This window comes from Fibroporia radiculosa (genome assembly GCF_000313525.1).
Source record: "Fibroporia radiculosa TFFH 294 genomic supercontigs, scaffold7719, whole genome shotgun sequence".
In the NCBI taxonomy this organism is placed as follows: domain Eukaryota; kingdom Fungi; phylum Basidiomycota; class Agaricomycetes; order Polyporales; family Fibroporiaceae; genus Fibroporia; species Fibroporia radiculosa.
In genome coordinates this window covers 13,986-26,343 of record NW_012133447.1, presented here as the reverse complement: position 1 = coordinate 26,343, position 12,358 = coordinate 13,986, and the positions used below count along the sequence as shown (strand labels likewise).

General features: G+C 55.0%; 3 protein-coding genes across 3 annotated transcripts; 1 reads left to right on the top strand and 2 right to left on the bottom strand.

Annotated features, from left to right (window-relative positions):
* Nucleotides 1-187: 187 nt before the first annotated feature.
* Nucleotides 188-3,741, bottom strand: FIBRA_06470 (uncharacterized protein; the record flags this gene model as incomplete). The annotated part of the gene is made up of 20 exons (XM_012328192.1): nt 188-234; nt 293-400; nt 451-559; nt 609-685; nt 743-860; nt 919-1,343; nt 1,402-1,423; nt 1,517-1,653; nt 1,772-1,837; nt 1,903-1,929; nt 2,052-2,097; nt 2,153-2,171; nt 2,240-2,247; nt 2,298-2,404; nt 2,457-2,514; nt 2,575-2,609; nt 2,679-3,087; nt 3,144-3,242; nt 3,321-3,640; nt 3,699-3,741. 20 exons carry the CDS (start codon nt 3,739-3,741, stop codon nt 188-190), a joined length of 2,280 nt encoding a protein of 759 aa, XP_012183582.1.
* A 784-nt stretch (nt 3,742-4,525) lies between these two features.
* Nucleotides 4,526-5,054, top strand: FIBRA_06469 (uncharacterized protein; the record flags this gene model as incomplete). The annotated part of the gene is made up of 2 exons (XM_012328191.1): nt 4,526-4,728; nt 4,787-5,054. The coding sequence occupies 2 exons, from the start codon at nt 4,526-4,528 to the stop codon at nt 5,052-5,054; spliced, it is 471 nt and encodes a 156-aa protein (XP_012183581.1).
* Nucleotides 5,055-8,243: 3,189 nt separating this feature from the next.
* Nucleotides 8,244-10,633, bottom strand: FIBRA_06468 (uncharacterized protein; the record flags this gene model as incomplete). Its single annotated transcript, XM_012328190.1, has 4 exons — nt 8,244-8,318; nt 8,388-9,722; nt 9,775-9,920; nt 9,982-10,633. The coding sequence occupies 4 exons, from the start codon at nt 10,631-10,633 to the stop codon at nt 8,244-8,246; spliced, it is 2,208 nt and encodes a 735-aa protein (XP_012183580.1).
* Between the last annotated feature and the right edge of the window lie 1,725 nt (nt 10,634-12,358).

Below are 12,358 nucleotides of genomic sequence, written 5' to 3'. Positions count from 1 at the left end.
GTGGCGGGCGGAATGCTCTTGAGATGAACGAAGTAGCACCAGTGGAGTTGGCGTGACGATAATCAGAGTGTGAAGGAGAGTGAAGACCATGGGCAGAGAGGTGAGCATAAGACCATAAGACCCAGGATAACAGGGAGATCCAGAAGAGGAGCTTTCAATAATAATGACAGGAAATTCGTGAGTGCGTTCAGCAAGACAATTCTTGGCTCGCAATCTGCTGTGAGATGCTGATGCCTTAGAATATCAAGGGGGTCAGCCACAGCATGCGAATAAGGAAATCAAACGAGCGTACCAGGGTAATACCAGAAAGTCACTGCAATGATGACATATAAGCACATGAGGATCATGCCTTCGAGCCAATTACTCTTGCCATCAGCTACAGTGTAGTTCACGACGAGTACTGCCATGCGTTGTAAGCATCGGGCAAATCAATCTGGGAAGAGGGCTTACCAGATAGGAAGAGGACAATGCTCTCGAAGGGATCGAACAGTAAGGTAAGCGGCTTGCCCATAATCCATGACAAGATTACGGAGAACGGAATGACGAATAGCGCAATTTGCTGCACGACAGCTTGAGCCAGCAATCTCGTGAAACGGGGAGCCACTCACTATACTCGAGCCAACTGCAACACCGATGCTGAGGTTCAGTTTGTCCTTCACCGATACCGTCACCGCAGTGACATGCTCTAAAGCCAGGCGACGCGTCAAACGGTTTCACATATACGTAGCAGAAAACTACGCACCAGCCGCGTTGCCGGCGATTGGCAGTAAAATGAGGCCAACAAATTCCCTACTGATTGTGCCGGATGCCGTCAAGCCGTCGATGGAGTTCACGAGCCATTCTGCAGTTACCGCAACGAACTGTTGATCGAATTAGCTCCTTGTCATGACGCTGCATAATGGACAAGCATCGACTCACCACAGTGACTACGGCAAGGAGTCCGATAGTCAGCGGCAACGTGAGTTTCAACTCCTCAACCTCCTCGTCTTGCTGCTGCTCAAGATCTTCGTTGGACGATTGCTGGCTCCTGGGGCTCTCAACCCGCTCGAGGTCGGGCGACATGTCCGCGAGAACGATCCTCTCGCTCACCGGACTCTGGTGGAGCTCGCGCGCTACAAATGGCGCCTCATGTCCATGTGCATTCGCAGACGGGGAGAGCGGTTCGTTGCTGCCATTTGTGCCTCGTTGGAAATGCGTCGCAAGCCACTGCTTCTGCGTGCTGAACATTGGCTGGGAGCCGGGTTGGCGCGGCGGATACTTCGTCGACTTGAAGACGTCAGAACCCTCATCTTCGTACATAGCCTTGTGCGAGAATAGCTGGAACACGAGGTAGCATCCGTAGACTAGTCCTGTAGTCAGCACCAAGAAGGTGGGACGGATACGGACTGCGGCACGGCTTACTGAATAGAAGAATGATCGCGGCCTAGATGACAAGACGGAAGGTTCGTTAGCCACGGTGTACTAGGGTTTCGAAGGCCGGAGTGATAAGGGGCTGATAGGAAGTGCATATACTCACACCTCTGCTGAAACTGAGAATCTCTCGTCCCTCAAGAGGATCTGGGATTTCCGCGCCAGCAACCTCATGGAAAGCTGCTGGGAGGAGGATCGCAATAACGGATACCGTCAAGAGAGAGGAATTAAGCTGCGTCGCGCCTACAAGTCACAATGCCGGATTGAAGGGAGCGGAGGCACGGAATGGTGAAGGGGTAGAATCCAAAATGATAAGGTTGTGTCAGAAGTAGCGCGGGAATACATATCACGAGGGACGTACTCATGCCGAAACCTTGTTCGGAGAACTTAACACCACCGGCAAAGAAGCACATTCCGAGGACAAGGACTGATTTGAACGGATCAAGAACACATTCAGCGTCAAAGATATATGGAAGTAATTCGAGCACTTACGCAAGTTACTCAGTATGGAGCCCACCACTATGAGGTACATGCACATGAGCACCGCGCATACGAAAATGAAACGAAAGGGAATGAAGCCCAGCGCTCAATGGTATGCGAGACAGAACGCCATGGCTGATCGAAGGAACAATGTGACGTACATGATGATTGGACAATCTGGAGCTCGCAGTGGGCCAGTGCAATGATCTGTCCACATTGGGGTCTTAATTTGGATAAATATCGAACCACTCAGACCACTCACCGCAACTATCAATTCCACACTGCAGACGTATGTGGACCTCGACGTCAGTATGTGGATAGCGCCACGGAGGTGAGATGTAATACGTACGCGTTTCCCTGCCAAGCGACTATGAGCGGCTGCAGTGGATATCCAGAGACGTACATACCAGTGTGGCATTCAACAGCCCCGCGAGCGTTTGCCCCACTCGCAATGATAGCTCATCCGTTGCAAATGCGAGCAGCTTCGCCAGAGGGATGATCGCAAGGAAGGAGACTAGGATATCCGTCGGTCAGCTTCTCTACGAGACACTAGACGGCATGCGTACAGATGAATATAAGCGTGTCATTTGTGTTCGTCTTTGGCAACGCGAAATTCAGTGCCCACTGCGAAAAGAGATTCGGTTCATTACATGCTGAGCCCACGAGACGAAGACAGGCACGAACCGAGACCGGAATACACGCGAGCAGTAGATTTAGCCCTGTAAATAGACCAACTTTGTATCAGCAACACGCATATAGCCACTCAAAATGACCGTGGCACCACGTACATGACATGAGTATGATGGTCTTTATGCCACGCCAGATCCCTGGTTGGGCAGGCTTGGGGGCTTTCTCTGGCTTCATCATCTCTGGCAGCTCCGAAATGTGACGTCGCACGGTCTCGAACGCGCCAGAAACCGTGCGCGCAGAACGCTGCGTCTGGAAGGATCTAGGAGAAAAGGGGACCGTGGCGGGCAGTGTGGACGCGCGTTTCGGCACGCGCTGGGACAAACGCGATGGTCTGCGGTCAGGCGTGTGTGGCCCAGGAAAGTGCTGCGACGTGGGCGAGGAGCTGGGCAAGTCGAACGTGGGGCGACGCGTGATTCCCGGTGACTGTGGCGGGTAATTCGAGGACGAGCCTATTGCGGCTGGCTGCGTTACTGCGGAATATATGTCGGAGGGTGCTACGTGCAAGTACTATCAGACCCCGTAGAAGAAGAGATGGCAAGGAGGAGGAGAGGATGGGTACGCACACATTTATAGTGTAATTTAGGCTGTCCACTACTGGCCAAGCAAGGGTCGTGGCACAAATTTCTGACGGCCAGAGATGCAGTGGCCTTGTATGGCAATTCCTGAGGAATGAACGGTAGATCTTATCAGACGCATTGGACAATTAGTGACTCAGGGCACAGCCATGAGAGGAAACATACCGCTCTTGTAAGGAAACAGAATACGGTGACAATTGGAACAGTGCGTGGCGGTGAAGGCCGTCGGTGCAATAGGTCGAGTATTTGCGATAAGCTGGCAGAGTCAAGGCGGAGTATCGAAAAGAAGGACGACAGAACGGGGACAGGTATTAAGTATGCCACAGCCAGCACACCAAAAACGGGAGAAACAGACTGCGGCTGAACACCAGTTGCGTCCCATCGTGGGGCAGGCTGTGCCGAGCTTGGGCCATGCCAAGCCTCCTGTCCGCGCGGATAGCGCTCATCCCGCACGTCCTTGGCAGCCTGTGGCGCTTGCACTCGACCTGGATGATTTCATTTATTAATTGTCGGCCTTGTTCGTGATTCCGACACCAAACATACTATGTTGTACTGAGCTCAAATGTCTCGAAGCTGCAGAGGGCATTCAAACTCAAACTCAAGGTTCCCGACATTCGGGTTTCAAGCACACACAGCCTCGGCGGCGACAAAACCACCGTATCTTATATTCAACTCCGACAATGACATGCCACCGCCGGTCCCACTCCGCTGAGTGCCGTGGATATGAATTCTGAATTTGTGATCAAGCCATGGACCACATTACATATATATATATGTATATGTATATGTACTTATCCAGGACAGGCCAAAGCGCTTGCGACTGCGCGGGCCACGCAGATCAGTATCTGGATCTCATCATTCCCAAACAGATGTGCGTCATACTAGGAGCGCCCTACACTTGAACTTGAGGACGGACGAGTGCAGACGACAACTACTGGCCCGCAACATTCTGTGCGGTACTGCAGAGCGGAGGTTTGGTGCTCGGATCGTTGCAACCTCCGCGGCGCAGAGACTGTGCCGCCAGAGTACGGCCTTGCGCATTGCGTCGGGGGTGCGTCAGGCCCGGGCATGCCGCAGGCGACAGCAGTTGTCTGCGCGACAACATTGCCTCAAGCCCATAGTGCTTACCCACCAGGACGTGGTGCGAGGCTAGCGACCAAGGCGCAGAGAGGCAGGCATCGAGCTGACGCGCGTTTGGACTGCTACTTCAAGGATTCAGACGGAGACGCGTCTTACCAGCCGTAACGAGATGACGCCGGATGGACCTGCCAAGCGTGTTTCCAAAGGTTGCGCTCAGCTCCACAGCTGCCATTCCTGGGGAGCATATATCATGTGTGACAGGGTAGACAGCTTAAACAGGTTACATACCCATGCCCATCCAACACCTGCACGAGTCACCCCCCACTCTTGTCGTCGATACCCACTCACGGATCCGCCTGCGCATCCTCAGAGAACACGTTAGGATCCTAGGAGCACAGCCGAGCTTCGCTGAACACGATCCTACCAAGAACAGAGGCCATCCCGCCACTATTGGTATCACGAAAGTTGCGGCGGATCCACATGCAGCGGATCTGTAGGCATGACTTCTTCAAGAGCGAAGCCTGTACATAAACACTGCCCCCTTACGTTAGGAACAAGTACAACCCTACAGCGTTCTCTCGACTTTTCTCTGCATTAGCCAGGCTGCTTGAGCTCCCAACGTGGTTGTGCGACGAGCTTGACAGAGGGGCCATCAGTCTGATCCATCCAGTATACGAGCACGTCTCGCCTTGCGCCCGGTCCTCGCGCCCGACCCCGCTCCGGCCGGACCCATATGCCAATCTGCCAGATATCCTCCTCTTTCCGGCGCAGTCTCGTTCTCAGCTTATGACTGCGTTAGGAAACACGAAGGGTCCTTGAATGTACCGAACACGTCAGCGGCCGCTCCGCACCAGCTCGGCAGCGGGCGGGCCACGGGCTATGCTCTCTGGCAGAGTGGGACCACGCCGCCTACCGGCTGCGTCGTCAGCGCGGTCACATACTGGGACATTGCGCGCTCCAGCGTACGCAATGATCAGACTCGAAATGTACGCGGGGTGCGAGGGTGCCGGGGGCATTCGACCGCCCCAGTGCCCTCTGCTGTCGGTCAGCGCAGCGCGTGCCGAGCATAGCCATCGGCTGGCGTCGGTGCGTGCGAAGTCCGCAATATCCGCTTGAATACTAACCAAAACGAGTTGAGGAACAAGCGGAGATGGGTGGTGAGAAAGGCCGTTTTCTCGAAGAACTGCGGGGGCATTCCGTGTGTTGGGCGCTCCGCGAGTCTTTGACTAGTGGACAAAGGCAGTCCTCCTTGAGGGGGTGCACCGCACTGGGTGAATGTTCGCGCGCACTGTGACCATTTCGGATGAACGCCCCGACGTTTCGGCAGAAACGAAGACTCACAAAATTCTGGAACGAACATCACCCAGTGTGGTATTGCCGGGGTAATCCTGGATCATGAAGATTTTGGGCGTGTGGTAGTGGTACACTATCTATGATGCGGTGTGGCAGTTTGATATGTTCGAACACACCTATGTTGCCTGTTATGATCTCGGCTACCGAACTATGGGGTGATCCCTCATACAGTGAGTCAGCTAGAGCACCTAGGCACCGAGACACGAGGCGATGAAGTAGGAGAGCCACAGAGGTCAAAATCAAGTCGCGGAAACCCCGCACGCGTTCAAGAGGTATCTGAGTCCACACCGGATCCGTAAGCTGTCAATTCGTGAGTCGTGCGTGAATGGGATCGAAACCTGAGTGTAGTCCTTGTGGTCCTATCCTAGGAGCCTGAAAGCGGCATCGAGTCCCTATAAGGGTACTACTACTGCTCCGCTCGGTGATAGCAGGTATTTCCCGTGTCGCTAAAATCGATCAGGAGCAAGCCGTATACATCCATCGCGTGCGCCAATGCCATGGCGCAAGACAGACCACGACAGAAGAAGGTATCAGGGTTCCTATTCGAAGAAACATCGGCCCGGATCTGAACACCGCTCAGGTAGTGAGCGTCCACCTAGCGCAGATGAATGCAGTGGACTGTGGTCGCTGATGATCGATGCGTATCGCGCTGGGGCGGTACCTTTCCAGAGTGCATGGGTGGAAAAATGGGTGTTCAGAATCATCATATTACGAGTCAAGGGCCTCCGGTTACGTACCACAACTGCAGCCATGTCCTCACATGCGGTACCGAGGGTTCTTGAATCCTAAATTCCGCGTACATGACTGGATTTCCGTCACAAGCCAACGTACCGGAAGAGCATATGTATCAGTGTGGCTGTATGGTTCTGCTTTCAGCCTCCTTACTTTGCGTGGTCAGGTGGACCGAGCCAAATTCAAATGTGACTGTTGAGCATACACCAACTGCATTGAGGACAATACATACATATTAGGTTCAGTCCGTCATTGGACAGATATGCTTGAAATGTCGTAGTGAACATGTCAACTGCGTCGGTTTGCGGAAGGGGAGATCGCACGTTGTCATGGGAGAGGCGCGACAGCCGCATGGCTCATGAGATACTAGAGGAACGTGTGCCTCTGCCTCCGCGAGCATCGTTGATAGTATGTCTACCACCCACCGCGAGCTGTTTTCCTTTTGTGTCCTTGGAGTTGGTATCCCGAGCGGACGATCGGTGTTCAATGCGATGCGCGAGTATGCACACCCGAAGTCCGGATAGTAAATATGGCATCGACCAAAGCGAGGTTTGATTACGTTCGGAGCTCAAACGTTGGATGAGTTCGACTACCAAAGATGGGTGATTGACAGGCGCTGATTGACTGAACACCGTGCCCGGCGGACGTTCCCGCAATATCCGCATAACACATTCGAGCTTCGAAAATGATTGAGAACTGCCATTTCCAGCGATTAGTGATTTCTCCATATCCGACGGCCGGCCTTCGGTCATTGTCCAGTGACAACAATCCCCAGATATGTCTGACAAGCACGGACGCCCAGGCTATACATGCACTGTATAAGACAATGGGAGACAAATTCAAAGAAGGTTCCACTGACCTGTCTAGTCCCTTCTCGACAAGGTAGATATAGACCAAAAAAGGCAACCCGGCCGAGAACAACTGAATCATCAACCCAGTCGTCCTAGAAGATTCCACGTCTGCACAATACTAGCAATAGCTGATCATGAACGAGTCATCCCGGAACCCGCGAGAAGCAGCAGCAGACCACGGCAGCCCAAGGTTAGTCCTGTGTACTGGTTCCGTATTTCATGTCGACGATAAGACGCACAGCAGCACTAGCACGAAAGCAGTGAACAATGGGAGGACTGCCTTTTACAGCGCCATTGGAGGTGCCGTCGATGGTGTTTCCTGAGTGTTGAGGGGGTTGGTCAGGCGATGGGGTGACCATCCTCCGCGCCGAAAAAGCCACGACGTTGTCCAATACCTCGCAGGTGTAATCATATAAGCACCCACCTGGGGATGGGTCCGCGGCCAGTGCAGCTGTGCTGGAAGACTGCGATTGTCTACCAGAAGCCATTTGAATGTGGTACTTAAAGCCTTGGCCTGAGGGACGAGTGGTGTGACTGCAGACTTTGCGAGAACTTTGCGAAGGATCGCCACTCGATCGAGCGCCCACAAGGCTGTGCCATGGACAGCGGCGGCATGATCCGACAACCACCGGGTCCGGGCGGTGTTCACTCACTGTCAGCGGACTGCCCCATCGCGGTCGGACCTGTTTTTTTACTCAGAGCACAGACGGATAATAGCGCACAGTTTGGAGGACAGCCACAGAAGCTGGTGCATTGTCCGGGTTTGCGAAAAACGGTGAGATTGCTCAGATACAGTGGTAGCCATACAAAAACAATATTAGATAGACATGTCATGACTGATGTGCTGCTTTCCAGATTGGTGTACATGGTCAAAATCCTGATAAATTAGTGCGTTCTCGAGTATATTCGCTGCACTGCTAGAGCTTGAAACAGTCGTTGTCCTTTCCCGAACATTGAAAGAAGGTCCAACGTGCGCGTCTTCGTAGAGTTACTTTTAGTAAGACAGTTTCGGTGGTGCGGGTGCGCTGCGATGCAAGCAGAGCATCGGCGTCGGACTTCGCCCGCGTTGAGCTTAACCCTGGTACGCATAGGATACCGCCCCATACAGTCCAGCTTCACGTCCAAGCATTCCGTGTCCGTGTAGCACCTATAGCGCCAAAGGACCATGATCAGTATCTGCATTCCCGGACAGCCCACACACTGGCATAATACCCACCTCCATCTTACGAGCATGCCACCCGACCCCACTGCTCACGTTCCCGTTCGCATCCGCCAACCGCTCAAGCTCCATCCTCCACGGATGGTCGCTCGGTAGATCCCTCCTCAGCACGCTCTTCTCACAGCCCCGCTCCGCGATCCACCCACTCGCAGAGTCTACATACCACCCTCGCCCCCCCTTGCTCTTCACAACCCGCCACGAGCCCGCGCCCGAGCCCACGCTCGCGAGGAGCGCCACCGCGAGCTCAATAACGCGCAGCCGTGTCGGCGCTGGCGCGCTCTTCTTCCCGGGCGTCAAGCTGAACGAGAACGGCGGCGTGCACAGCGGCCGGATGAGGTGCGCATGCAGGTGCACCGTCGCCTGGCGCACGGGCACGACCTGCGAGCCGTAGCCGAGCTCGGGGGAGGTCGCGACGAGGGTGAGCACCTCCACGTTCGGCGCCTTGTCCTTCAAAAAGTCCGCGACCGCGCTGAGCTCCAGGTTGCGGATGTGCGACAGGCCGAGCGAGCGCAGGCACGGCTGCAGCTCGCAGTCTGCGAGAACTGCCCTGGACAGCGGTGCGCTGGAGAGATCGAGATACACGAGCTTGCCGCTCCGGAAGCAGGGTGCCTGCAGGAAGATCTCTCGGAGATCGTCTTCTGAGAGAGGCGAAGGGTATGTCCAGTCTCCGTAGAGACTCAGTTCGCGGATACCCCTTGCTGCAGGTGCGTCGACCAAGAAAGTTCGGATGCTCTCGCCGGTAAGCCAATTGCAGCGCTCGAGTGCGAGGGACTGCAGCTTGATCATGCGAGACGTACCTAGAGCGTCTAGAAGATCCGGTGTCACGCGGGTGCATGAAAGGTCTAGATGAGTCAGGGACGGGAAGGCAAGAACGAAGGAGCTGAGAATGTGGGACTGAATAGACTTGACCCCACGAAGTCCGAGCCGACGCAGACCAGACAGAAGGAGCCGGTCGTCCTGTTCGTCGTGGACGGCATTGCGAGATCTGGCTCTCCCGCGATCCCTCTCTACGCCTTCGTCATCGGTGTCGCTCGATCCCAGATCTGAGTGGTCGATCAAGTGGCTCTGGACAAACTGCAGCAGTGCGTCAACGAAGACGACACTGACGCAGCCCGTCAGGTCAATAGCTTCCAACTCCTTGCACTCCCGGCGCCGCTCCATGTCCTCCTGCTCGGTGTCGTTGGGGTCATACATGACGACGTCGCGTCCACGTGGAGGACGTCCGCGACCACGCGATACGGCGCCTCGCAGGAACAATTCTTTCAACACGGGGTATGTGAGGGCGCCATCCATATATTCTGTGGCACCAAATGCCAAGAGAGACGGCATTTCCTAACCGAAAGCATCGGCTCGAGGCGTTTAAGACTGTATTCAAACGACATACCTTGAGCACCAACTCAAGTCGGTCGCCAGTTACAAAGCGATTGTTGACGCCTTCTTCAATAGAGCGTCTCATGCCGATGGTCCGGAAATAGTTGAAGTCGAGGTGACGGACCAAACGGCCTGGGTGCGGGTCATTCGGCTCCGGCACTGTCACAAATTTTGGGTCAGGCGTGGCCCAGCCCCCTGACAAAAAAATGCCTGGACATACCATACAGCCCCGGCATATCGTTCTCCATAATGATTCGTACAGCATCGCTGATGGAGCGCAAGAGCTGCCAGCGGACGGGACTCTTACTCTTGTGTCGGAGACGTCGCGGGCTCGGATCACGACTGGCGAGAGGAGTCAGCAACTCCGGAGGGATGGACCCGTCCGGACCACTCAATTGCTCGAGCACCTTTTCATGCAGCTCGAAGGCAGCGGTCTTGTCGGACAAGTCGCCGAAAGCATCCTTTGTGGCGAGCGCAGCACTCTCGACTTGTTGCATGGTCTGATCAACAAGGAGCGCGGCCTGGTCTTGGTCGAGCTCCTCGTCGTCGTGGACAGCAATCTGGTCTACGAGAGATAGCCAGCTGTGTGGGAGACGGATTTCAATCTTGCGCCATAGCCAGGGTCTGGCCGCCTCGGACCAGGCCCTGTTGACGGTGCACAAGCTTGCGAGAGTTTTTCTGATGACAGAATCTTGCCAGTGCGCAGAAGGGTATGACGAAGGAGAAGCGGTCGGGACAGAATTGTCCGAACATAACAGAGGGTCGAGCGACGGGATGGAAGGGGGTATTCCGGCGGCGAATATATGCGCACATATGGCGGAGAGGAGCTCTGGGGGATACGAGGCTACGAGAGAGGGGCCCGAGGGTGGCATGTCGGGTCGAGGGTCGGTGGAGGAGGAGGAGCGATGAAGAGACGAGCAGGGCGGCGGAACATGGTTGGAGCGGATGGGCTTTTATATGCGTGACCGCGGTCAGGGAGGACCTTGCGACGAGACTGCAGTCATCGGCGTGATCGCGCACGCATGGCCCCGGGCGCTGGGCGCGCCTTTCCCGGATCGGCTCCTCGCCCGATCTTGGGTCGGTGCCTTTCCGCTAAACGATTGAAAGTACATATGTACAGTCACTTACTTGCAACCATCCAATACACTTTGTTCTGTGGCCGCCAAGAACGCCCGCGGGGGCTCACAAAGGAGGCATAGCCTGAGCAGCGCCGCCCCCCAAGAGTCCATTCCAATGCCACGATCACCTCCACCTGTACGCATTCCATCTAATTCTGGACCCGGGCAGAATGTCTCCATATACAACAAACGTTCGCCTTTGCAATTCAATCGTGGTGACAATTTGCCACCGCCAAACTACGGTTAATGCACTCGGCATCGCACGCGGCAATCAGGTATACTCTCTTGTTCAACTGTTGTGCCCCTCCCGCCGAACAGCACCCGCCGACACGGGCGCATGTGACAGTCTGCATGTCCAGAGCACAGCAGCAGAGATGCAGTGAGCGAGTACACCAACCTGCCGCGACGATCTCGGGTACTCGCTGCTCCAGCGCTTCTCGACGTCTCAGAGCCTAATTGCCCAACGGAAGAAGCCTCTCGTTCCGCTGTGTCTCCCTCCCATTGGTCCGCTCCAGCTTATGGGCTCCAGCACTGCACATCCCCCACATGCCCCCAGTCGAACGTGACACTGCCCGTCGCCTCTCCCCGCCCACCTGACCCCGGCCATCCCCTGCTGACCCTCGCTTACCGCCTCACTGCAGTGCGGCATCACTCTGCGTCCACTCCTGTTCACTGCGGTCCCCATCGGTTGGCGTCCACTCTCCCAGCATCACATCGTCACCGCGCCAGGCATCGGCAAGACAAACGTCGGTAAGGTAATTGCAGATCTCATTTTGCTCGTGAAGTGAACGTTGCTCATCCATGGGCAATCTCGAGCAACACAAGGACCAGAATAAATCCCACTCGAAATAGCGCCATCCTGAATGGCGCCATCCATGCTGCAATACAATTTCCATGCCGTTCATCTCTGTGAGCGAACAATGAAAACATCGGGGGTGCGCACCCATTATGCGCACGTTCGCCCAACACATGTCGGAAAAAGGAGGCGACAACCCCACCACCCTCGCCCTATCACGTACACAAGACAAAACCTGTCAGGTGGAACCCGGTTCCGCAAGCAGCCAGCCAGTTCGGACTACGCCCACTGCTGGCGCTCGTAGAGCTGTAATCCGATCAGCAGCGGAACACAATACACCCCGAAGCCACACGTACACTTCGAGGGCAAGCTGGGGCCGAGCAGAAGGATACATTCGTACACAACTCTCCCTAGGAGGGTAAAACGAGGAGGTATTCTGCGACCATCCTGGGCACGGATCATTCGAAGATTGTTGTAGCCAAAACATGCGATGCCGCACACACGACACGAGACAGAACAAATTGCGTTAGTAAATCAGTCATGATATCATATATGGCGTAGATTTGCTCACCCACGGCGTCGCAGCATGTGTCCCACGGCTGCTGACCCCTACCGAATACGCAGCTCATCTATATTCAGCGCGGCAGAGCTTCCATATGTTGAAGTACAAATATATAAATATA